At 37.0% G+C, this 26,833-nt stretch overlaps 1 protein-coding gene across 1 annotated transcript in view; it reads right to left on the bottom strand.

The window, feature by feature from the left end:
• NFXL1 (nuclear transcription factor, X-box binding like 1) overlaps window positions 1–24,043 on the bottom strand; it is a gene marked incomplete at its 5' end in the record, with an annotated part of 41,525 nt that extends 17,482 nt beyond the window's left edge. Inside the window, 18 exons of the mRNA XM_084285507.1 lie at window positions 2,990–3,059; window positions 3,865–4,031; window positions 6,303–6,443; window positions 10,318–10,339; window positions 10,614–10,705; window positions 11,449–11,605; window positions 12,200–12,320; window positions 15,345–15,435; window positions 16,899–17,021; window positions 17,916–18,040; window positions 18,360–18,474; window positions 19,634–19,734; window positions 19,865–20,026; window positions 20,187–20,365; window positions 21,538–21,671; window positions 22,406–22,515; window positions 23,372–23,542; window positions 23,884–24,043. Coding sequence (XP_084141633.1) covers window positions 2,990–3,059; window positions 3,865–4,031; window positions 6,303–6,443; window positions 10,318–10,339; window positions 10,614–10,705; window positions 11,449–11,605; window positions 12,200–12,320; window positions 15,345–15,435; window positions 16,899–17,021; window positions 17,916–18,040; window positions 18,360–18,474; window positions 19,634–19,734; window positions 19,865–20,026; window positions 20,187–20,365; window positions 21,538–21,671; window positions 22,406–22,515; window positions 23,372–23,542; window positions 23,884–24,043 — 2,241 coding nt within the window. The remainder of the gene's footprint in view (window positions 1–2,989; window positions 3,060–3,864; window positions 4,032–6,302; window positions 6,444–10,317; window positions 10,340–10,613; window positions 10,706–11,448; window positions 11,606–12,199; window positions 12,321–15,344; window positions 15,436–16,898; window positions 17,022–17,915; window positions 18,041–18,359; window positions 18,475–19,633; window positions 19,735–19,864; window positions 20,027–20,186; window positions 20,366–21,537; window positions 21,672–22,405; window positions 22,516–23,371; window positions 23,543–23,883) is intronic.
• Between the last annotated feature and the right edge of the window lie 2,790 nt (window positions 24,044–26,833).

The following is a 26,833-nucleotide window of genomic DNA, read 5'->3' as shown; positions in this document are numbered from 1 at the left end:
AAAACTAAGATTTCAGTAGAATACTGAATTTTATTGAACCTAATTTTGCTAAAAACCATTTTGCTAAACTTGGTGGAGTTACAGTATGTGCTGATTTTTAACAAACAGCAGTTTCACTGAGTTCTTCTAGCTCAGTAAACCAGGGTCAGCTTCTGACACTGAAGAAGGAAATTCTCATAAAACTGTAACTAGAATTTGAGTCTGTGAAGACAACACAAAACATTTTCAATTTGGTTTTGCGCAGAAATATTTGATTGTGAACTTTATAAGTTCTAAATTCTGCATTTTATCTGCCTTATCTTTCGGCCAAGTTGCTTGTAAGTTCTTGTCATAAGGACCCTTCAACAAGCTTGACCTGTATTTGCTGGGGTAGGAGAAGAGGGACTGTGGCAAAGGAGTATCTGTTAAGATTGCTCCTTCAAACTATATTTCTAATATCATTGATTCAATTAAAAGAGGCTATTAGTATCATTTCTGTTAAAGGACTGCCAGCTTTCCCAAAGTTCCTACTGATACAATATACTCATAATACAGATACAGTATTCCTAGCACTGTTCAATATCCACAAAAAAGGGAACAATTTTTTTTAGACAAAAGTTCAGAAGAACATGCAGTACTTTTGAAGTTATCAAAACAGGATCAGGAAAAGTAGGATTAAAAAAAAAGCAATAAAACAAAGATACAAGTTAACTGAAGCAGAACTGCACTAATACTTTTTTGTTTCAAGAAAACTAGTAAGAAATAGAGCTAGAGACACAGGAAGAGAAGGGTATGCATTTTTGCATCAATTACACTAAAAGATTTTGCAGTCAGCAGAAGCTGCATAAATCCTTATTTTTAAGGCATCTTTCAGAACGAGGATTTTAAAAGCTAAACAAAGGCTTTATCCAATTCTGTTGTTCTGAGCTACCTGTCCAAAACCCACTGAAATCAGTTTAAAAAAGGCATCATCTGTGCAGCAGGGCAATTCTTAACTGCAAGCTATAATTCAGTACTGCCACTGGACGGATTTTGAACCACAGATTGTGTTTTGGGATTATGTCCAGAAAAATCACAACGGCTACATTAATCAAAGTCAAAGATGAGATACAGAAAAAATCTTTAAAGAAAAGCTGAAGTACAGGAACACACAGTTCATGTTAAGAGATTATAAGTACTCTTGAAAATAAAGAGGAGGAAGTGTTGCAGCAAATAAAACCAGAGAAAGAGAAGGAAATGAAAGGACTAAATTAAGAAGTAAATGGACAATGAAATAATATCCTAAAGCATTCCCCTGCCAGGAAGAGAACTTTCAGACATCCAGATGAGAAAATGGTGACAGGCACATTCATTTACTTGTGCAAAACAGACACACAAGGAGGATGAACAGAAGAGAGAAGACATCACGTAGGCATCTACAAGGGCAAAAAGCAGAAGATGTCAGTAGGCACAGAGCACAGACTTTCTGTTGGGGTTTCATTGATGAGTTAATCTTGTCCGAACAGCAGAGGAACAGAGACTGTTGGGAAACAAACAGGAATACCATCAATTTTTGCATTTACTCAAAAAACAGAAGTGTATGGCAAGGATTCAAATTTGACGCCTTGAGCACTAGAAAATAATGCAACAAAAGAAGAGTTTTGAACCTATGTTTATTTGGTTGAGGCAGAATTAAGAAGATTAGGTAAAATGGTAAGTCTGAGACTAGAGGATGTTGTAGGCAAACCAGCATAAAGGAGTTGAGTGGAATCAGTGGAGAATGAGGGGCTGAAACAGACTACTTATGAGTGCCAGCTAAACATTGCTGGTGACAAAGACATAGCTCCACAGTAAAAGGCCAAAACAGAATAACAAAATAATAAATAATGATGTGATTAAGTATTTTCAATAATTCAAATGTCCAAGCATTCTCTTTATTGCAGGGAAGCAGAATTTCTAAGAAATTTCTAAGAAATCCTGAAGAGCTTAGCATGGAAACACTTCCCAAAATATCCCTGACTATTCGTTTTTCCACTTTTTAGTTTTCTAAAAAAGATGGGGAACAGAGTGAAGAAAAGAGTGTTAGCATCACCACAATGAATGACAACTAAAGAACAAAGATGCAGTAAGTGATACATGGATTTCTGAAAACACGCAAGCAGCACAGAGTAACCTTGCTGGGAAGGCCCAGGAGAAGTCATTTGGCCCATGCCTCATGTCTTACAGCAGTAACATCCACAACTGGACTAATCCTGATACATGTCTAAGCTGCTACCGATGAAAATTCTGCAGCTTCTCCAACCAATTTTTCCTGTGCTCTACAACCTTTACTTCTCAAAAAGCAGTATTTAACAGGAACCTTCCTGACACTTACAGTCATTCATAGCCTGTACGTCATATATTAAGGATATTATTCTTCTCTTCTTTACAGCAACCCTTTATATAACCAGATACAGTAAAGAGATTAACTGGCTTGTCTTAAACTTCATACTACTAAACATTTCACTGTCACAGTCAGGCTTTAACAACTTTATCTCACTTGTCAAGTCCCACCCCCTCCCACCCTTTTTTTTTTTTCCTTCCCAAAATTGTTGCACAGTGATTAACAGCCCTGCACAAGAAAAATGAAGAGCACAATTTTTTCTATTTGTCCTAACCAAACCACACTCCATTATTTTAGGGATATGTATTTTCAATATCAGTTTTCAACCACATTAAAGAACATACTCTTCCACATTCAACCTCATCTGTATGCTTAACCTTGCAAACCATGAACAGAAAGTACTCACTAGTACTGCCCTGGAGACAGACCCCGAAACATTCAGTATAACTTTGGCAGCAAGACATTAGTAACTGTCCTCCAGATACAGTTCACAAACCACCTGTGCATCTACCGTCTAATGTATTACTTCAGACTAAGATTCTTCAATTTGCTTAGCCTATGAAACTGTATCAAAAACCTTACAAAAGTAAAATTCACAGACTTCCAGATGTCCATCAAATCAAACACTTCTTTGTTAATATGGCTTACCTCTTTTGGACACTGATTTTTGCAGGAAGTTAGAAAATCCTTTTCTTTTAAATCAGCAGACGTTAGTTTTCTATAAAGGAAAAGATGTCCAAAGTTTAAAAAAAAAGAGGAGTCAATACAGTTAGTGATGTATTTTAAGTGTATCTCATTGTAAAGAAAAGTAAGGTAATTTGGCCACATCCTGTGGTCACTACCTACTAGAGACTATCCACTGTGTCTCTATCAGAAGAGCACAAATCAAGAGGATTTACAGTACTTTAAAGGGAACACCCACACAAAAAAAAGGCTACAAGTAGGATGAGTGTTTTCAGAGCAATATGCATACAGAGGATAATGCTTAAATCCACAAGTCCACCTTATATTTAGGTCAAGCCTATCTTCCCTCTACCCACACACTTACAAATAATTAAAAAGCACAAATTATTATTAATATATTTTCCAATAACAACAGAGCTTGAAGGACTTTTTTTTTTTTTTTTACAAGTCTATATTTTTCGAAGTTTTAGCAGTAAGGATCTTTTATACTAGCTACATTAATTCTAATTCTTTATACACTGTAAAAGACCCATATATAGATTAAACATTACGTAGATTACTATACATTTGTGTAACTCAAAATATTACTTAATTATAAGCATTATAAATCAGTTCTGCTCATGGAACTCCACACAAATACAGTTATTTTAGCTATATTAGTACAGTAACACCAAATAAAAACACTGGCAAATTTTAAATCTTAAAACAATGCATTATACTACAAATGATAACCTTTAAAAGAAGTTTAAACTTGCCATAGAGGTAGCTCCCATCCCCATACACGTCAAATGGTTTCCAATTAGTAGCATTCAAATGAAAAGTTCGATTCTGACACTTACAAGCATTCGATGTACAGAACTGACAGTTTGCAGTGACACTTTATTTTAAGCATCTGGAGGCATGATGGGCAATCCCCAGGATGACAGGGTAAAACACAGTGGTGAGAACAGCCAGGTGGCCGTGGCTTGGTACACTCCTCTTCACACTGCAAACATTCTGGACCTGCCTAACAAAATAAAAACAAAGCACTAAAGAAAACACCAACCATTTGTTTGCTAGACGTCACTAACAAGCCTTTAGATAGAAGAAACAGTTGGGTTATTTTTACCAAAAGAATTCAGCTATTCAGTTGGATATCCCTCAAGCAAAATATTAAAATGTGTTTTTATTAAAATGTGTTTTAAAAAGAAAAGCAGAAATGCCAGAGTTAGTAGGTCAAAAACAAAGTTCTATTTTGCCTCCTAGACATAAAAGAACCTCTCAGCATTAGCGCTTTGGAAAATTGCTGTTAAGTCTGTTAATACTCTGTGGAAAACTCTCAGAAAAATAATTTCATATTCATACATCTCTTCCCACCCAACACAATATTTTAATGCTTTAGTTATGATACATGCAATACAGGGGCGTGGAAGTTTAAAAAGCAAACTAAGTCATTCCATTTCCATACATGTACGATAGCCTGCATTATCTTCTAAAAAGTATGAAATGAACATTAGCAAGACAAATGAGGTTCCATTTCTATTCATATTCTTAACAACTTATCCACAACCCCAGTCTGCAAATACACAAATTGACATGATTTAACAACTGAACTTATCCAGCACACTCTTTAAGGCATATCTCCACATTCAAATGATCAGTCTCACAAAAGCCAGTCAAAGTAAAGCCAATTTACCCAAGAATGAGGCTACACAATGCTTCTCCAAAAGGACTAATTCCATGCCAGTTTTCATTTTTTTGCTGTTCAATATAAGGGCATAAGGTTTTAAGTTTTAATACAGCTTTCCCCCTGTTTTCTTCTGCTTACATTTGAATAATTTTTGCTGAAGAATTTTAAAAACAAACCTTTGTACAATGATCATTTACAAAACACAATCCCGTCCCCCCCCAGAATTAACATCTATAGGAAAGATAACAGCAATTCAAAGCATTTTGAAAACTATGATAAAATTTAACAGTGAGTAAGAGCAAACTGCTGGCCTTTCTACTGTATTTTCTAATACAACAGGCAGAACAAACCTCAATTCCAGACAGAAAATTCATTACAGACACAGACAAGAAAATTTATCAGCCATTTTTTGACTATATCTGCAATTTAGTTTATCACAATAACAGAACAAAAGCTCCAAAATGTCAAAACCAAATGGAGTTTACAAAAACATAAAGAAAACTGAACAATTATATCTACCCATACTTCCCAGGTACAAAGCATCCCTTTTTCTTGAGAATGCATTGTTTCCTTCAAAATGGAGCTAGGCATAATCCTGATCAATACGCATTTCAAAGGGTTTAACTGAAGGAGTAAGCACTCTCTTACAGTCATAAGTTGAGATATTTAAAGAGTTTGTCACTCAGGATTTACTGATATCACTCTGCTACTGCAAGTTACTGGTCCATAAATTGCCTTAACAGCTCACACTCTTCAGACTGAAGTTCTACAATCATTAATAAATTAATATAGTAACTGCAATATATACAGTTAATAGATGATGACACTTCTTCAAGGATTGGAACTCACAAGTAAATTATCCTATTTAAGTTAAAATGTAACAGTAAGCTAAAATATAACAGTTATGTTTTGTATCCAATTGAATGCTTCCTCAGTTTTCTAAATGGCCAGAGACTATATTGCAATCTTTTTCTAAAGTAATGCTTTAAAATCTTATAAAGCTCTTTTGCTCCAAAGCATGACTCCCTCAAAGCAAATGGGCTTTGTTCAAACCTAGTCACCTTTGCATTTTTCATTTTGTTTCATATTATTTTCAGCAACTCAGTCTCATGACTGTTTCCAGTAGATACTGATAAACCTGAATGCATCACGCCAGTGATTTAAGTCTTTGCCTGTTCTTCAGCACTGCCAGTGCTCTTTGACAAATATATGCCAGCCTCCTCAACCCATCCAGTAGCTCCCCCAGTAGATTGCAAGTGCATTTGTTTAGAGGCATTATCAACAGGTTACTCAATCCCAACTGTTCTGAAAACTGACTTTAGAAGAGAAACATCCATGTCACAAGAGGTTTTGATGACTACAGAGCAATATAATAGTATGTTAACATAAAACAAAAAGGTGCACATTTATAAAATACCTAAGGCTGTCTAAGTTTTATTGTCTGAGGAGTACAGACTAGCTAAATGTCACAGCATCAGTGGGAACAGATCACATGCAAGCAGAATCTCAGATCCTGTGCCTTCCAGCAGCATATTCTTTATTTTCCAATTAAAACTGAAAACAATATATAAAACACAATAAAACGAAAGCAAAAGAAAATCAGCCTACCTTCTTTCCATCTGCACTACCGTTGATTTTAGTAACATGGTGACACTCTTTCATGCAGGTGTGATTCTGACAATTGAGAAGCCGCCCACAAGGTCTTTTACATGAGTAGGGACCTGCAGAGTGACACGGTAAGGGACTCACCTGAAAGTGACAAACAAACAAGAGATATATACATATATATATACATATATATATATATATATATATATATAGGCAGACTGTCTGTACATACATACTGCAGATGCATTCTGAGAGAGTGTGTATATCTAGATAGATGCATACAAATACAGTATCATTACAGAGAAATTTTTGTTCTAATGTACCCTTTGCTAAAGAACAAAACCAGTGTAAAGTATTTGACTTTTTTTTTTTTAAATACATAGAGACTTCACGTTCCTATCGCTAAAATCACACATTTGTTTTACAGTGATTAATTAATAAAGCAAGCTTTTCTACCACGTGTAAACAAGCTATCTAACTTTCACAACATATCTTCCTTTTTCTTCCTTCTTTTTCTTTAAACAGACTACTGCAGCCTCAAATCCTTTGGTGTTATTTAGCCCTCCTTTCTTAATAACACTCATGCCTTCCATTAAAGGTTCCCAAACTGCTCTACAACTATTACAGAAGCTGGCTACAGCTTGTTTTCACAAGGCTGATTGTGTCATGGTCATCACAAACCCAAAACATTCTTACAATTCTACAAATACAAAACAACCTGCAAGCCAGACATTCTAAAAAACAAAGTCACCGTATCAAATATAACTCACAGAAATGGAAAGGGCAAGAAGAAAATGCTCAATGACTGGCTCAGGATTTTAATTGCTTATGAGTGATATATTCTTACCTTCTTATCTGAGGGTAACACTCCAGTTAACAGAGCTTTTTAGTACAATTCAGAGCATCTATTTAGGAGGCTTTAACTTTCAGTGGCACTGAGATGGAATGTAAGCTCCTAACTTTGTTAACTAGGCTACTTTCCTAAAGCTGAAGGGTATAAATACCCTCCATATCAAAAACATTAGAGGAAACTCAGTGCTCCCATTTTCCTAACATTACATAATATTCAAATGAAAAAAAATTAGCTTATGTGATGCTGACAATTTTTTTTGTTTTGTTGTGATCATTTCACAGAGAAAAAGAGAAACTATTTCTGACATTATTACACAACAGAGTAATGTGACATAACTCACTTTGACTCGACTAAAGCTGTGATTTTATGTTACAGCTTTAGTTGACTGAACATCTTGGCTCTGTACCCTCTGCACAATCCCACTGCACAAAACCAAGAATTTAGACTTCTGTCTGCCTGAAAATGAGACTGATTTCACAGGATATTCTAAATACTCCTCACAAACAAAATCAGAACATTTTCCTTCCTCTATAGCATTTAATGAAATTAGGCAACTACAAAATAATTAAATACAGTAGATACGTAAATACCCTATCCAGTTAAGTTTTTTTTTTTTGTCTTCATTTACCTTCTACAGGCTTTAATTAATGCTTTTCCATAAAATCAGATTTTGAATATAACCATTAGATCTCCAAATTTGATTTTAAAAGAGCACATGTATGCTACTGCTATGAACCGCCAAAGCTTATAGTAGTCTAAGCAAAGTAAAACATCAAGTTTTCATTTTGGGGTGACAGCAACTGTGATGATATGTGATTTTCTGATCTACAATCTGAATCAGAATCGAGAACTGCTCAATTTTCAGATCTAATGAAGAATCACTAACTTTTCTAGATGTATGTAAAACCACTTAGAATGGGCCCAGTGAAATTATTTAAAGGAAAGCTGCATAAGACACAACAAAATCATATTTCAGTGAACACAGATTTGATACAATTACATATTCTGAAAAGTAGTTTTAAGCCTTTTGTCTCAAGTGATAAATCACTTGCTCTAAAGACATAGGCTTGCAAGAAGTTGAATTAAATCAGTCCCTTCAAATGCTTTAAATTAAATGCCTGTGAAATAAAAAAGTTCAGCAATATTTAAAATCAAACATTTACACAAATTAAAATTATTGTCCAAGTGAAAATGTAAAGACAGCAAACATGTTTTTAGTAGCGTACAGTTCCTAAACCCTTGCATTCATTCACTCTTCCAGCTGTTGTCTGCAGGCATCTTGGTAAAGTACAAGTTCTTGTAACTTGCTTCATTCCAGCTTTTTTCTTTTGTACCTCCCACATCATTATTACTTACGTTGGGCAGTTTTGATACCTGATATATAGTACAGCAACAAGATCCTCTTCACAGCAAAACTTTGCTTGAGAAAATTGTTACCTGTGAAACTTAAATTTCCCAGTGAAAATCCCCTCAAGGGCTGGGAACTACTACAGGAGAGACTGTATTCAGAAATACAGAAATGTTTCTCTTGCTAACAAAAGTAAATTAGTTTAAAGGTAAGAGTACCTTAGGTACATAAAAATGTCCCTAAGCCACATGGTTAAACACCCCCTTCACATGCACATTAACAAACAAAACATTCTGTTTCTACCACTATCAAAGTCTTAAAGATTAGGACACTTAATTCCACTCCAGAAGCTGCTGAAGTGCAGCAGGAAGGAAGCACTGCACCCTGTTGGCTCAGGGAAGGAAAGTTTAAACTAGCATCAGAAAACATAAATCCCTTAAGTATATGTTCCCTGAGATTCCTCTCTATTTTCTGTACTAACCTGTAACAAAAACATGACTCAAAGCCATTGACTGGCTCTGCTAAGACTAACACACAGAGAAGGGATTTGTTTTGTTACTCTGAAATAAGCAGTTACAAACGTGGTCATTGGAACCACTTTCTCTAAGAAGAGCTACTGTCCTCTCTTATGGAGAGTTTACATCCATGCAAACCTGAATAGTGCCAAAACTGCTTACATGAACTACAGCAAGTTATGTTGGGCCAATTGCACAGAGCTTACATTTTGTTTAAGTGTAAATTCACGAAAGATAGGTTTTATGAAATGTCACCCTATCATAAGAGATATCATTGACTCAAAATGAAACAGTGGTTGATACATCTGGAAGTTTTACTGTGAAAAGCAAAGCCAAAAATCCACTGTTCCAACAACAAACAAAAATGCAGTTATTCTTTAGTCATTTTAAAATTCTAAAAGCACATTTTGAGTTAGCATCCAGCAAGCTGCAGACTAGTTCATTGGAAGCTGTATTCACAGCCTGCTTGGATCAATAACTGCATTGCCTGAATCGATTGCTGATGTATAAACTTGTTAAAAACAGCTGTGGATGTTGCTGCCACATATTGGGTTGCCATTACAACAGAGAGGAAAAGATTATTAAAGAAGGTCAAAGTAAAAAAAAAAAAAAAGGAGGTGGTATCTTTAAATCTTTTTAAGTTTGTTTTCTAGAATTTTTCACTTCCTTAAAGTGAAACTATATTTGTTATAGTTATTTTAGCTGCACTTTCATTGCTTGACTTTCAGAAACAACTATAAATACTGATGCCTGTTATTTTAGCTTCAAGGTCAGTTAGATTTTCTTATAACATAAACCAGAATACATAATGACTTCATTTGAGATTGGAGAAGGCTGCACATCAAGAAAATAACTTTTTAGTCCACTAATTTTCCTGTACCACACTACGTTCGCTATCCTTTTAAAACAAACAAAGGACATCAGTTGCTAGAAAACTGAGGAAAGTGTGGAACAGGGAGAAAAGAATAACTATAAAATAAAGAAGGGGGAAAAACAAATTTAATGAAGACACACAAAAGTCAATTTAAACACTATTTGAACAACTATGCAAGAATACAACAATAGCTTCATAAATCACGAGTTTAATTTCTATCCAAGAATTCTAAAAAGCATTTATATATTCTTCAAAAACAGACTAAAATAACTCAGATATGTAAGCTTTTGTGATAAGGTGTTTCATTGGTTTTAAAACATAAGAAAGCCGAGTAATATTTGTCTTCAATATTTTTTTTTTTTGTAGACTGAAAAAGGAAGATATACTTCATATTTCATTTAAAAAAAGCCAGTGTCCAGACTCACCTCATGCTGCCCAAGACACTCCCTGTAAAGGACAAAAAAAGAAAGATTTTGAAAACATGTATTTCTGTAAAGTAAATATAGGACTTAAAACAGTACTAGGGCTTTTCACAGGAAAATAAGGCAATTTGTAAAAATAAGTGCAATTCACGCTAGTGAAGGCATCACGTGCAGGTAAAAAAGCATGTCCAATATGAGTATATTGTTTACATAAGTTTTTCATGTTCATCTCTACAAGAACACTAAAAAACCACGAAACACTCTATTCCAAAACTTTGTTCTCTGTTTTTAATACTTACACTGGTACAGGAACCTGACAGGGTGGGCATGGTAACGCAGTTTGAATAAAGGCTGGTTCAGACGGCTGCTCCCAAGGACCTGCAGACTGATGCTGAGAACAAAGTACACCACCAATTGAATGCAAAACACAACTGGAACCATCTGCTTGACTTCAAATAAACATCATCTAAAGAGATCCCACTTGTAACAAATACACTTCTAGTATTTTTTTATTTTTTTTTAAACTAATGGAAATCCTAAAATCACCTCCCCAAGCAGAATTTAAATTTCATCTTTAGCATGGCTATACCTAAGAAAAGGAAGGCCTGTAGCCCTACCGGTAAAATCAAACACAAACATCAGAAAAAAATGCAAAATAATTATAAGTATTTAACAGAGGTAGAAACATAAAAATATTTTTCTTAGTAAAAAAGTGAAATTATCATCATGAAATGCACATATGCATATTTAAATGTGTCAAGCAATTTCTCACTTCTAATTTTTGCACACGTTGATGGTTTGGTAAATACCAAACTTCAGTTTTTGCTTCTATGTTAAAAGCAACTGCTTATATTTGAAAATAAACATTTGTAATAAAACTCTACCCAGCAAAGATAGCTTATTTCTTGAATAATTGTAACTGATAAAAATTGCGCAAGTATATATATTACAAAATTAGATGGTAACAAAGGAACTAGAACCACTTAATCTCTCAGTTAAGCAGTACGCATACCTCTGTGCTCAATTATTTACTGTAATATTCAAAAACCTTCACCATAAGATTAAAGGTCAAAAAACTGTTTCTTTTTCTTCAGAACACAAATAACACACCACCGTCTTTCACTAGTTACTTACTAAGCCAGTTTGCTTCACAAGTGCCTCATCATGGCAGGGAACTGGGCACAAATGACCACACACTAATGTTTTCTGGCAGGACTGACGACACGGAGGACACCGACCGAAGTGACAGTAGTGTTTCTCCTGGGTAGGGTGATGACATGTAGGTGGGCGACTAAAGTAAAATCCAAGAAGGAATCAATATGACAGCAAGAAATAACAAAATTATAGTCACTAGGCAATTATGCCCAAAATACATGAATTGAGACAAACTTATTTTTAAAAACAACACTTAATTACCACCTTCTTCAGTGGTTAATATTATGGTAAAATTACACAAGATCTAAGAGTAAAAGCTGGGTTTGCATATTACACGCAGGAATTCCATTCTCATCTCTACTCTGGGATAAGCAATCTTGCTACACCTCAGCAGAAAATACTCTACGTTTTCATTTTCCTAGTCAAAATTTCTAGGTAAACAGTCTCGTGGAGGTACCAGAAAGGACTTGAAGAAGGGAGTGGGAGTAAAGAGTTAAAAGTGCTCAGTGGGGCAGAACTTCCCCATGACAGTAGCAAGATGCTCATGAAACCACAATAAAGAAGTGTCTAATACCAAGGCTTATTACTAATCTGCACTGCATAGTCAAGAACCTAGAAGAGTGAGAAACAGTATCATTCCTGCAGCTTAAACAGTTATATTTTGCCACTTTCTTTAAAGACACCTTAAACACCACTAAAGAACTAGAACACACTTGCTGTCTATACTGACCTGCACAGCTGTTTGCATTTGGGAGGCTTGATGGTGCGCTCTCTGCCACAGGGCACTTTAATGACAGTTTTTCCACAATTGCATTTCACATCTACAGTCTCTGGACAGGGATTACAACTACCTAAAATAAATACATTAACAACATGATCATCTGAATAAGCTACTGAGTACAAACAATGGTAACTAACATAAAACTCTGAATATGCACATGGTATAAACACCCTATTCTGTCTGATCTAAGTAACAAATGGTTGTTAATTTACTTCTGCTTAGTTTCAAATTCCTCTTGGGAAAGAGAATTTCAACATTCTAAAAGAACAGTAATAATAATGTTGATTATACTACAGCTGTTACCTGGTATCAAGTATAAAATAATTCCACCCACCCATTTTAAAAAGAAGCCAGCATCATTACAGCCCGGCCATTTGGACAAAACAACACTTAAATGGTGCCATTTGTATTTCACTCTTACATGTGTATGAAGACATGTCATCTTTCATCAATACATAACAGATAAAAAGAGACACTGAAAGACTGGTAAGATATTGTTTTGGACGATATTAAGAAATGCTCATCCTTTATATATAGTTAATGCTTTTTTGAAAAGATCTTCCTCCTTTATGAAGTTACTACTAAACCAATGTATTTATAAAAAAACTTTTTTTTTTTTTTAAATTTATAGCTCTCCCACACTATTTCTTCAAGTGCCAACTGTTAAGCTTTATTACTGAATAATTACAGTAAGGATATGCATCTTAAAAGAGAAGATGTGGGATTTTGGCTTACTAATCATGTTGCACTCTCAAACTTTAATGAAAGCAATTATTTGAAAGTATTATTCACAGCACAACTTTTTAAGCAATTCTGACTTATTAATGGGATCTGAAGAGCAACACCTCAAGAAGCAGGCCTGTGACAAAAAGCTGCTGAAAAGGATGGAAGTATACAATATTTATACTGCAAAGTAGATCGAATTGAATATATTATCAGCACATGTCTACAATTTACTTACAATACACTCACTGCGTACACATTATTCTATTAAAGAAGACAACTGCTTACGTGTTCAACAAGATGGAAGGGCAGAGATTACATAACACATATGACCCTAGCTCTGAAGTTAGGGTCAGAGTACACCGTTCTCAAATAGAGTTCTGTAATGTACTATAGTAGAAAACAAAGCATTTCAATTCCCTGGCCACATTCTGAATTTCAACAAGCATGAATAAACACTTAAATGACATGTAAAAAACAGAATAGATGAGGTTACTTTTAATCAGCAGCAAAATAACAATTGTGAGAACAGCTACTTTCTAAAGAACCTAATCTGGCAAGTTACTTTCGGAGGCATGCTATTTCCTTTAAAGTCAGCAGTCACTAAGATCTGTCAGCTCACTGCAAAACTAACTTGACCTGGCCTTAGATGCTGACAATAAAATATGTAATTGTAAATCTCAGAACAAATGGGAAGTATTGGGGTGTAGGAAAAAAAAAAAGTGAATATATTTTTAAAAACAAGATCATCATCTTCATTAGAAATATTTTTAAACATTCTGACAATAAGGTATCACAAATCGTAATAGATTAACTTCTGTGTGCTCCAACAAATTGTAGTCTTCTTCTCTACATCTGAAACTATAGTTATTTGATTCACTGGATACAACTTCCAGCAAGAGTTAACACTAATTATTAGTGTTAAAATATTTTTAAATATTTATTATTTCTTCATAATTTCTTCAAATAACTTTGTTATTAACAATCATTAATGTCACTTCTATCCAAGCTGTAGGATACAACTAGGAACAAATATAAGCCAACTATTGAATTTAAGTATAGCATATTATGCAGCTTTAGCTCCTTGAAGTTTTCCAACCTGATTTTTATCCTATGACTCACTTATGATTTCTTTACCCAGACAGTGCTGAGGCACTGGAACAGGTTGTTCAGAGGAGCTGTGGATGCCGCATCCCTGGCAGTGCTCAAGGCCAGGCTGGATGGGGCTTTGGGCAACCTGGTCTGGTGGGAGGCATCCCTGCCCATGGCAGGGGGGTTGGAATTAGATGATCTTTAAGGTCCCTTCCAACCCAAATTATTCTATGGTTCTATGATTCTCCAGTTCAAACTAATGCAGAAAAAAAAAAAGCATTACCAGTTTTCTTCTGATAATACAAAAAAAAAAAAATACGTCCAGGATTTAGAGGGGAAAGGCAGGGAGGGAAAAGGAAAGGAACAGAAGGGACACGAAAAACATACCACTAGTTTGTAATGACAGATTTAACAGAAGGTTAACTGGGACAACTACCGTATTTACTTGTCCCTACCTTCCTAAGACTCACTGCCTCAAAAGCAAGATTGGCTGAACAAGCTGTGAATTATTTCCTGAGGTGCTGCAATTTATAGTTCAGAATGCTAAGGTGAATTACATAGACTCTACTCAGCTGCTATTTCAGCAGGGCAGCAGCTTCTAGAAGGAAAACTGCTGAGAAAACTGCCCCTTCTCAGTCACTGCAATCTAATTCCCTACCAAAGGAATGTCAAAACAATCACAGGATAAAAGCTACCAGGTAATTTTGGCCAATTTCAGGTTCTTTTTAACCAAGGTCACTGGATGGAGAAATAAACTTTTTTGTTATCTTTGATATCATCAGTAGCAAGTTTTTATTTTCACATCTGTAAGATACCAATATATATTCAAGTTCCACCAACTTCTTTTTTAGCCCACTAATATCACACATTACGTTCTAGGATTTTTTTTTAAAGCCATCCAGACTCAACCAGCACAGCCATTTCTGTATGTACTTGGACTTTGTTATGCATATTCAGTGACCAGAATTATTTAGGGAAGTGTCATACAATGCATTTTGAATTAAGCACTTGGAAAGGGCATCGAGCATGTTCAGAAAAACACTGTTAAGTAAAATTAGCGGGCAAACACTCTGGCTGTCATCCTGTAAGCCCTCAGGCTCTAACCAGCACCAAAAATCTTTCAAACAAACTACCCCCACAAAAAGCCCACATGCAACAAAGGGAGAAAATTTGTTGAGCATTACACAGAGTTATACAAGCACCACATTTGGCAAAAAATCAACACTATTTTGCTTATTGTGATTGCTTAGCGCTGTGGGGATCCTTCACCTGTTCTTACCTCTGTGGCAGCCTGAAGGACATTTGTGGTTTCTGCAGCCTAAGGTCCGCCCACAGACTTGATCACAAGGTGGACAGTTTCCAGAACAGCACTGTTGAAACAAAATACGTAACTGCAAACTTTGACATTTCTTGTATAAATTCACCCTTTTCCACTCTCTCTCCCCCTCCCCGTGCTTCATAAAACTTTATTCATCCAGTTTAGTGATATTTTATCAGTCATGCCAGGAATAGAAATGAAGATGTGTAAATAATAAACTGTTTAAGTAATAAGAGAACACAAAATTGAGAGCATCATTTCAATATATTGAACAGGCAGAGGGCTTCCAAAAAACTGAGTATCATCTTAAGAGTTCAAATTCTTCTTATATTTTAATCTGAAATCATTTCAGAAGATTACACAAAAACCTATTAAACCTGGATCACAGAGTACAATTCAACATGATTCCCACCTACTGTAACCAAAGAGAACAACTGTGAGACAGCATAAAAGATTTTTCTGCTTTCAAGTGAAATGAGGAAACATCCCAGTGAACTTCAATGTTACAAACTTGCAAGAATGTAGAAACTTGCATTGTGAAAATTATTTAATTAACCTTTCAGTTAGCTATCATATACCAAGCTCATACTGAAAGTAAAAACGTGTCCTGCCTGGAAAGCAAACATTTGAAACTTCAGCAGCCTGCAACATCTGCTAGCACCTTGCCTTTTAATTTTCCTTGCTGGGGTGGGAGGACAGGGAGGGCAGGAATGCTAGAGACAGGGACATGAGACAGTCAAGAGATAGAAAAACACCTCTCCCAAAGCCTTCAATATCAATACCCTTGAAAAGATATTCAAAGTATTTCTAAATGGGAAAATATATATTAGTAACAGTTGCTTTAGAATAGATATCTAAATCCATTTACACAAAAAAGGCAACATCCATATTTATTTATTTAGTTTCCATTTCCTATATAACATGCAAAAATATTCATTTTTTTAAGTTAGAAAGAAACATAGAAATGTAGGATTAACATGCTTGGCCTTCATAAATCAACAAACTGAAAAGCAAGGTCTGAGTTATCAACCTCAAATGAGAACAAAAACTCTTTTTTCCCAATCCGCAGACCACTGCTGTTTGCAGTGATGCATATTAGAGAGGCGTGGACTGCTGCATTGTCAAAAACCACAATATGTCCCTTACTAAGCTATTGGAGAACCCCAATTCTTCCTACAAAGGAAAAATATGAATGGATATAACCACCCCTGAATGCGTAAAGCATTAGTATATACTCAAGTAGCTGAAAGCAAAACTGTCTTCTGGAGCTGGAAAGTTGTCAAAATCCACTCCCAGCTTTCAAGGGAACTGTTGGTTTGGTTTTTTTTTTGCTGACATGCTGTTCAGAGAACTCTGGTACACTGCAAACTGACTTGAATGACATAGAAGAGAACTTCTCTTTCTATATAATAACATGAGCTGGAGCTAATAAATAAAATCCAAAAATAAAATAATTATGTATTTATTTAATTATCAAAGTGATCCATTTGAGAAAGACCATCTCTGGACACTTACCTTTCTCCTACACTGGTGCTTTTGGCAATCACGAATTTTAGTACACTTTGTCTCACACAGATAAGGCTTATGGCATGGCATGCGCTTAGTGTGCTTTCCACAGCGACACTGTTTTTCAACTTCCTGGGCAGCAAAGTAGGGGAAAAAAAAAAGCAAGGTATGTTTAATACATTCCAGGTACTCCCCTGCCCCCCAAAGCAAAGCAAAAAACAAAAACAAAAATAAACTAATGCAGTAGGAGTAGAAAAAAAGCTTCCTACTACTAGCTGAAAAGCAAAGTTCATGGCAGAATAACTTCACAACGGCCTATCGCAACAGATAGAATATTACCTGCTCTAACAGCAGGTTACCTATCTGTTCTGTAACTACTGGGTGACCTTGTGTCAGTACTGGAAACACTGTGCTTTAGATGGCACCTCGTGGCAAGACTTTAGCCTTGGACTCACCAACAGGAAAGACACTTCAGGAGAAGCACTTGAGTGTAGTGCAAGACATCAAGTGTAAATGCAAAATTAATTCATACAAGAAGTACTTCTCCTGCACAGTAAATCCATCCATCACGTACATAGACAATTTAAGAAATGAGTGGGGTTACCTGACCTACATTCCAGCTATGTGCTAACTGTTTTCACCATAAACTTTACAGCCAAGGGTAGTCCAGAAGAGACAATAACAAACAGAGCAACAGCATTATAGGCCAGACCACAAAAGCTACACAGTTATTTAGAATGGAGTAAAACGTTATTTTCTTGTTAATAAGAAAATATTATGTAACAGCATATTCTGTTTCACTAATGAAGACATACAGTAAGACAGAACAACAAGGAAGCTAAAAGAGCTAGGGAAAATTAAGTTGTTTTTAGGGCATATTTAATTTAAAAAAATTAAGCCTTCATCCCAGAAGAGCCATAGATTTTGTGACAAATAGGCCTTATTTTTCCTCAGAAGACTTGCAGCGTTCCAAACATACAGTGTTTAAAAATCCTAACAATGTGAACCTCCTGCAGTTGGACTGACCTGTCTGCATATTTCACAGGGACCTCGATGACAGCGCTGTGAACATTTGTGGATGCCACATTCTAGAACTTTGTCACAACTATCACCACAAGTGGGCACATCTTCCGTACAAGGCAATGTAAACTCTAGATTAAAAGACAGGGAAGTACAAGCAGAGAGAGAAAAAAAGTATTCAGAAAACAGCACATACTGTGATATACCAAATGCTAATTATCTCTCATTTTTGGAATAATCTTCCCTAGAATTATTCACACAGAAGATTAGCCCCTTGCTACTAAATAAAGCTCTGAAAGCAAATTAAGCAAAAAGGTTCATTTTACCTTTCACAGTTCACTGTTTGTAAGAACTTTTTATGGACCCTGCGCTGCAGTAGTAACCAAAACTACTGACAGACAAATGCTGGATGACATTTCTTTACTTTGTTTGTTTAAAAAAGAAACTTACTTGATTTTCCACATGGACAGGACCTTTTCCCAGAACGGGGACAGTCTCCACAGGGACCAGCATGACAAACTTGTTCACAAGTGTGATTACCGCAAGGCAAAGCTTTCCCACACACCTGGAAAGCTCAGAGAAACCAAGTGAATGTAATGTAACAAGATAGCATGGTAAGACAAAGCAAGCCAAGACAAAAAAAATAAGAGATGGGAGATGTCTGGAGGCCTGCAATTAAACTTTTCTGAGAAATGAATTGTAACGGTATTTTTGTTTGCCAAACGAAACTGCTGATCCCTGGAGTGATCCTGACTTGAAGACCACTGTACATCAAAGGGCCCTTCACAAAACAGCCTGAGCAGGGTCCCTTTGCTGTGCTATACTACACACATAGCATGGTCTTCAGGCCTGTGTTGTGCTGCACGTATCCCTTGCCTACTGGATAAACTTATCCAGCTTGCAGTAACAGAGCAGCCTGCAGACCGCTCCCACTCGGTGCCTGTGATTATGCCAGGTGCATGTCCTTGCCTTTATCTAGAAACACAGCAAGAATTTCTCACGTGAACATCCTCTCTGGCATTAGAAATTAATCAAGTTGTTTCTTGTAACAAAATCTTGGAACAGCTTGAATCAGACCAAAACACGGTAACACTTGCTACTGTCAGGGTCTGCACAGCAAGCTGCACACGGGCTGGAGGCCCACTCAATGCTCGCAGCTTAGAGTTCCCACCATCTAAAGGTTCACAGTGTTATTTACACTATTCTCTTGTTCTCTATAGCGTTAGCTCAAATAAACAGCATTTTAACTGATACTTTGCAGGGTCTAAGTGCCTTTCTTATTAGGATCATAGTGACCAGCACCTCCTGGTACAACCTCCACTCCACCTGCTAATATTTTTTTATTAATAATTTTATTTTTTCCAGTATGTCAATCTATAGCCTTGGTCCTTAAGAACAAGCTGCAAATATATTTCAGAAAACAAATCACACAGCTTTCACTCTGCTACCACTGCTAGAAGTAAGCGAGCATGAAACTTGTTTATTAAGCTGTGGTTTTATGTTTATGAAATTTCAACCTGAAGTACAAAAAAAAAAAAAAAAAAAAAACAGAATATAGAGGTCAGATTCACTGCTAGCTGAGCTAGCAAATTCCTGAACAGTGTCATTTTGACTACTGTCAGAAGTAAACTGGCCTACCAAGCAGATTCATCCTTAGACATCATTGCCTACACAGATGCAACACAAGCTAAAAAAAAAAGAAATGGCATGATCATGCAATATACCTGATCACACTGCCACTGAGGACTTGCACAAAGCCTTTCTGCTGTCTGTCTTCCACAGATGCACCGCTGTTTACTGACACGTGGACAGGGCTGACAATTTCCTACATGAAATCATGAAGTGAAACGGGATAGGAATTAGAATTTTTTCTTTTTATATTCAACTTGGAAAGGAATAACGTGTTTTAATTCTTAAAACAACTACTCCTACGAAGTTTAAGAAGACAGGTCTACCTGCGTGGCAGGGATTCTCACAAGTGTGCTGTCCACACAGCAACAGTCGTCCGCATGGCAGACGACATGACCATTCCTTTGCACTGCATCTTCGGGGCACTGGCTTAGCTTTCTTACAGTGACAGGTTGTTGTGACCATCTTTGGGCAAGGTGGACAGGGTCCTAAGCACAGAAAAAAAAAAAAAATAGCTGTTGAGCAAATGCAACCTTAACTAAAATATTTTTTACTCTAAGAATTTTAAACATATCTAGCAGATTTTAAGTAGTCATGGAACAGCTACATAAATACAGGACATACAATCAAGAGACACAATGGATTTACCTGGATGACAAAGCAGCAAACATTTATGCCCACAAGGAGGTTTGAATTCCCTCTCACATATTTGACCACAGGAATGCGGTACCAGCCATGGGTCCAAAGGTGGATTCTCTACTTTTCCACAGTAACAGTAATACCTACTGGGAGTTTCAGACCGTTTGTATTCAAACCTACATTTTGGACTACAAGAAAGGAAAAAGGAAGGGAAAAAGAAAGGGGTTATTTCTCATTATTTCAGTTTCCCAAGATTGTTACCAGGCTACTAATTAAGTTTTTTACAACTCATCTATAATAAACAATAAAGGTCTTGCTATATGTCAGATTTTACACCACTGAAAAATAAACTCATGTTACTACAATTCTAATGAATGTATAAGGAATTGTTCTATTACTGCAACATTTTTTTTTGTCTGAGAATATATGTAAAGGCATTTGGTATAACAGACATATGAAATAATTTCTAAGTAATACCAAAGGAAGGTATGCAACAAAGGCAGTCTCTTTAAAAAGAGCCAATTAAAAAAAAAAAAAAAAAAAAAGAGAGAAAGAAAAACAGGCTTTCACCCGTAAAGATCTCTGAAGTACATAAAACAAGATTCATCAATGTTATTAAAACATCACATAACAAAAGCTGTAACTAAAAACTGTAAACTAAAAATGTTTCTAAAGCAAACCAACTTGTCTGGGATCCCACATTAGTAGAGCTTTTGAATCCACCAGGCAGTTTCAACCAAATTTGACAGAGGCTTGAACCTCAAAGACATTACTACAACTACCCACAGAAAACCAGGTGGGCAAATATGGTGCAAAAAACCTGCACAGAAAAACCTTGGCATAACTTTCAGAGACAAACTTACTGAAAAAGCAAGACTCATTATTCATACAGCCACAATCTCATGTAAAACTACAAAACTGGCTTTAATGTTTGAGTTACACAGAAATTTTGAAAAAAAAAAATCAATCTATACAATCTATAAATCTTACTATTTTTTATTTTTTTTTTAATTTCATATGCTACTGATGACAATTTTTAAAATTACATAAATATGTAAAACCATTTAAAATTAATGAGAGGCTGACACACAACAGATTTACTTTTTCACAAGCTAAAACAAATTTGATGCAGAAAAATATTTTTAACATCACTGAAACATTACCAAATTACATTAGCAAAAACTTGTAAAGAATTAAGAAAAGATATGCAAAAGCAAACCTTCTAAACTTTTTTGTGTGTGTGTGTGTGTGTGTGTGTGTGTGCCCCTGTCATTTATACATACCAATCCTTTCTAAAGTAACACCAGTTCACACGTTTCACAACAAAAGTATTTTTGTAAGTATACCATGAAGAGCTCACCAGGGCCACGGATAATCTTTCTTCCCAAAATCATCATCTGTCAAAGGAGATGACACCAGGAAAAGGCTGTCCTTGGCCCACTTCTGGATACATACCAGGTGAAATATACAAAAGCATCCACAACAGCTCCAGACCTAAAGAGCAAACATAAGTGCCATTTCTTTACATTAGCTTTTTTTTTTCCTGTTTCAATTGATAAAAATCTATATCTAAAAAAATGCAAGCTTTTTATTTTCCCATTTAAACAAAAAACAGGTTCCAAAAGACAAATTCTACCTATTGCTACTTCAGACTAATACAGACATTTTACTGCTACAGACTCATATCCACATTCTTTTCTTCCTGCTGCTATGGGAAGTTTTCATCAAAGCTTATGGAGCCCAAAGTATCCATATAATCATAGAGACGTTGATTTAAACACACCAGTGCAACCTCTTGCCCAAAGCGTGATTACTGCCAAGTTAGCAATTGTCAGACTTAGGGACCTGTAGGCTCTTTACAGATGGGGATTCCACAGTCATCATGGGCAACCTGTCTGTGTGTCATATTGTGTGTACAATCTGCACCTCTCAAGCTTCAGACTGTGTCATTGCCCCCTTATATTACACCTTCTGTCACCACAAAAAAGACTGGCTTTAGCAACTCCCAAGTAGACAGAGGATGTAATCATATCATTCCTTAGCCTCCTCCCTGCCAGATTAAACAACCCCAGCCCTCCCTCTGCCTCTCTCCCTGTCACATGCTCTGGGTCCCGAGACATCTAGATAGAGAAAGTACTAAACATTTTTCCCTTCCAAGGTTCAGCAGTTACCTAAAAATGTTAATGATTTGTTTTGTAACCTCCTGAAGACTGCAGTGAACTACTTACAGCTTGGTTCCTTTTAACTGAAGCAATGCAGATCAGGCATGTCATAGCTCCTGACTGAAAAGCTTCGTTCACATACTGTCTTGTACGTTCCAGTTCACTTGCATCTCCATCTTTAACAGAAAAAGATTTTAAGGCAATCAGTAATCTTTGATCTGCTGTTCTGTACATGTTGAGACCGTACAACTATTTTTCTCTGAACTGAGGCCAGTCACACATTACTACAAAACCGCATTATGTGTCCAGTTCTGGGCTCCCTGGTACAAGAAAGACAGGAATCTCCTGGAAAGAGTCCAGCGGAGGGCCACAAAGATGATACAGGGCCTGGAGCATCTTCCCTACGAAGAAAGGCTGAGAGACCTGGGTCTGTTCAGCCTGGAGAAGAGAAGACTGAGAGGGAATCTCCTCAATGTATATAAATATCTGAAGGGTGGGGGACAGAAGGATGTAGCTAACCTCTTCTCAGTGGTTTGTGGGGATAGGACAAGGGGCAATGGCTGCAAGTTAGAGCACAGAAAGTTCTGCACTGACATGCAAAAGAACTTCTTCACGGTGAGGGTGACGGAGCATTGGAACAGGCTGCCTAGGGAGGTTGTGGAGTCTCCTTCTCTGGAGATATTCAAGGCCTGTCTGGATGCCTACCTGGGCAGCCTGCTCTGAGGAACCTGCTTTGGCAGGGGGGTTGGACCTGATGATCTTTCGAGGTCCCTTCCAACCCCTACAGTTCTGTGATTCTGTGATTATTAGAAGCACTTAAGAAAGCTTCACAACTATACCATTGATTCTGCTGACTGAAGCAAGAAGCACAGCCAGCATTTACTGCTCAAAATAAACAGTTTTAATACAAGAAGTAAATCAAAACAAAGTAATTTCTCTCATATTATGGAACAACTCTAATATGTAACCAATAAGACAACCTTGGTTATGCTTTAGTACCTAAATAGAAGTCAATATATGAAAAAAGTTTACCGGTTTGACTGGTGTATATGGTAAATGTTTTTGCCAAAATCTTTCCTTGTTTTACTTCAGCATCTTCATCGTCATCTTCTGATGAGGAACTAAACTGGTCTTCAACCAGCTTTTTTGCTGCAGCCTGATTAGCTTTCTTAATTTCATCAAACCTCCTCTGCGAAGATAGTTCTACTTAAAAGAACAGATTAACAACGATTAGTATCATGACAGTTAATCGTAACACCATGTTTGGGTCTACATACCTTCAACAGTTCTTTTCCTTATGAGTTTCCTTATTTTACGCTTTCAAGGGCGCTATTTTGTTACACTGCCAGTACCACACAAGAACACATCCACTGCATTTTCTTCTTCACTGAGCGTTAACCACAATACTTACAACAGCTGTTAGCATCGGTCAATTCCTTCCGACACCCAACCTGACTTACTAAGACGTGTTCATTTACAAAGCTGCTTTACCAGCAGCATGTTTTAAAACCACCAGCAGCACAACACAAGCACAACTCACTCACCGCCGCCCCCCTCGCCGCCGCTCGCCGCCGCCGGAGCGCAGGCACCGCCGCGGCCCTTGGGGGCCGGGGGCCTCGCAGCCGCCCCGGCGCGGCCGGAGAGCCCCTCCCCGGGCCTGGCACGGCCTCGGCCGCGGCCGCCCTGCCGCCAGGCCGCCTCCATCGCCGCCCCCCCGCCGGCCGCGCAGCGCGGGGCTCCCTCCCGGCCGCCTCCCGGCCCGCCGCTGCCTCCTGCCTCGCCGGCCGGAAGCGGCGGTGGAGGCTGCGGCTTTGGGGCCGGGCTGCTCCCGCCTACAACTCCCAGCGCGCCCCGCGCCGCAGCGAGGAGGGAGGCGCCGGGATGGGGCCGAGGACTACAGTACCCAGCGTGCACCGCGGCGCGGCAGCGCTCGGGCTGCTGAGGTGGCGGGCGCCGTGCTGCTGCCTCCTGGCTGGAGGCCTGCGGTGCTTCCAGGGGGAATGGGTGGAAAAACCAGGAATTAAAGGCAAACCCTCACGAGGAGCTGAAGTGTGGAAGGGTGGCCTGCCCTAGCCAAGCCTGCTCTTTGTGAAGGTCCACAGGAGCCTGCCCGACACTGCTGATAACCAGAAAGCTGTCCCCTAGTGCCCCAGTTTCTTCTCTCTTTCATGGTTGAATTTCTTCTTGCCTCCCACTCTGGCCACAGACACGCTGGCTTTATCTCTCCTTCTGGCAGCCTTCTCAGTAGTGTGAGGCTGTGGTGCACGTTTCATACACTCTTTTTCAAAATACATTAGCTTCACAAATCAGCTTTTAGGCATATGTTTACTTAAGTAATACCCAGAAGGTTTTACTGCATAGAAATACCTATTGAATAAACTGTATGCACCCAAAAACGTTCTGGCAAATAAGTGCAACTTGAAATAAAAATTTAATTTGATTGACAATTCTCTATAGCACTTATCTTGCCTTACTCTTCCAGGAGGAAACTATTTATTTATTGTTTCAGCAAATACATATTCTTACAAGTTAAATAATATGGGATTTCAGATAATAAAGTGCCTGAAAATACTCAGTAAAATGCTGCAGGTCAAACCTGTTTTTCTGTTTTATTTCAAATTTATTTTAAATAAAATATTTTTTATTCTCAAGAAAGTGGCAGTTAGTGACTACAACTCAGGTCACAGACTGAAGGATAAATGAAAGAAAAAATGTGAACAGATCTCTGTCTTTATTCACTAAAACTCAGTATATTAAAATGGAATTAACTCACTAACAAATACTCTAACAAACTCTAATACAAAATCTTAAAAGGTGAAAAGTGCTTCTTAAGTGCCTAAGAAAATATGACACAGCCCTATGGGATTCTGCTGCCATATAGATTGCAAGTTATATTAAAGACGTGAATTATAAGAAATCTGATTGCAAAGTCCAATGTACAAAATGCAGTAAGTGCCAGAATAATGCTTGCTCTTTTACGTTCTGATAGTTTTAATTAAATGCATACCCATTCACTTCACCAGCACATTGAGCCATGTGCCATTCAAAGTGAATGAACAGCCATCCCATATGTACATTTATCCTTGTTGTTCCTTATATTCTATGCATTAATTACTTCATAACATTTAATCTGTGAAATCCATTATATAACTCTCCCATTCAAGAAACTTGTCGACATTAAAAAAAAAAAAAAATCAGAAATGAATGCACTTTGCAAAAGACACATTTTCCACACTTTTACAAAAGATCCAGTTCATTGTATCTCCATCTTGCTAGAGCCAAAAATGGAAATATAGAGGTATTATCAAGTAATTGTAATTTTTACATACGTATTTTTTAAGACTGGGAATCCAATTGCCATCCAATTGGCCAAGATATTCTAAATGCTCTAAATACAGAATTATGTATTCTCTCTGTGCACTCCCTTGCCTCACTCCCTGTCATCAAACTTGTCCAGCATTAAATAGCTATGATCAAAATCTACTGAAAATACCTAGCCAAGTCTGACATGACAACTAATATAACCAATTTTGCAAATGAAAAGATACGTAAATTAGGAAAAGAAATAAATAATAAATTAAAAAAAAAAAAGAATGAAAGAAAGAAAGAAAAAGAAAAAAAAAAGAAGAAGAAAGAAAGAAAATGTCTCTTTTGATAGAGATATTAAGTTTTCAGTTGAAAACTTAGCTGACTTGTGAAACCATAGATTTTACTATCTCTAGTAGTGATTAAGAACAGAAGAAAGAAAAACACTGAAAATGAAATACAAACACCCTATTTAGTCCCTGTATTCTTCCCCTAACAGTAGCTACAAAAGGTGCTGTAGGGAGAGTTCGACCTCTTTCTGTCATCTCTTCCCTTGCACTCTGCCAGCATCCACAACTGTTACATTAGTCAAAAAATATTAAGCACAGATCTTAAAGAAATGGTAGTCCATGTTCAGCAGCCATGTGATTACATGGAGCAGCAGAACAGCCTTCAATATTACATATTTGTTATTATTACGGAAAGAGCAACTAGATATCCTGCCATCCTTTTGTCTCATATTGATACATAAAAATGATCAAATTTCCTCCCCTCCGTGCTTCAGCCTTTGCCTGTGATATCCCAAAAAAAGCACCATTATAATGCCCTCTAACATCTCAAGAAATCAGCTGACATGGATCCAATTAAGTCATAATATTTTCCAACCTTCAGTACTTGCATTTGCCCTGTAGATATACCTAATTTTTTATGTATTTTCCTGTATTTAATTAATCTTATGTTAATCAATAGATATTAAAATGTGTTTGTTTATACACAAATGTATTATCATGATTCATGCCTATATTTACTTTAAATAATTAATGCAATTATTACCAAACTTTTCCTTCCTTCCTTGCATAAATGGACATGAAGAAATTATTTTTAAATGGTCAGCAAAACCGTCCCTATTCATGCACAGATAGAATGCATTTGCTGTACAATGGTATTGTGTAAAGAGGAAGGTGTTAT

Source organism: Netta rufina (assembly GCF_964035555.1).
Source record: "Netta rufina genome assembly, chromosome: 4".
Lineage (NCBI taxonomy): Eukaryota > Metazoa > Chordata > Aves > Anseriformes > Anatidae > Netta > Netta rufina.
Note: the sequence above shows the minus strand (reverse complement) of the source record. Positions and strands in the feature narration are given on the sequence as shown.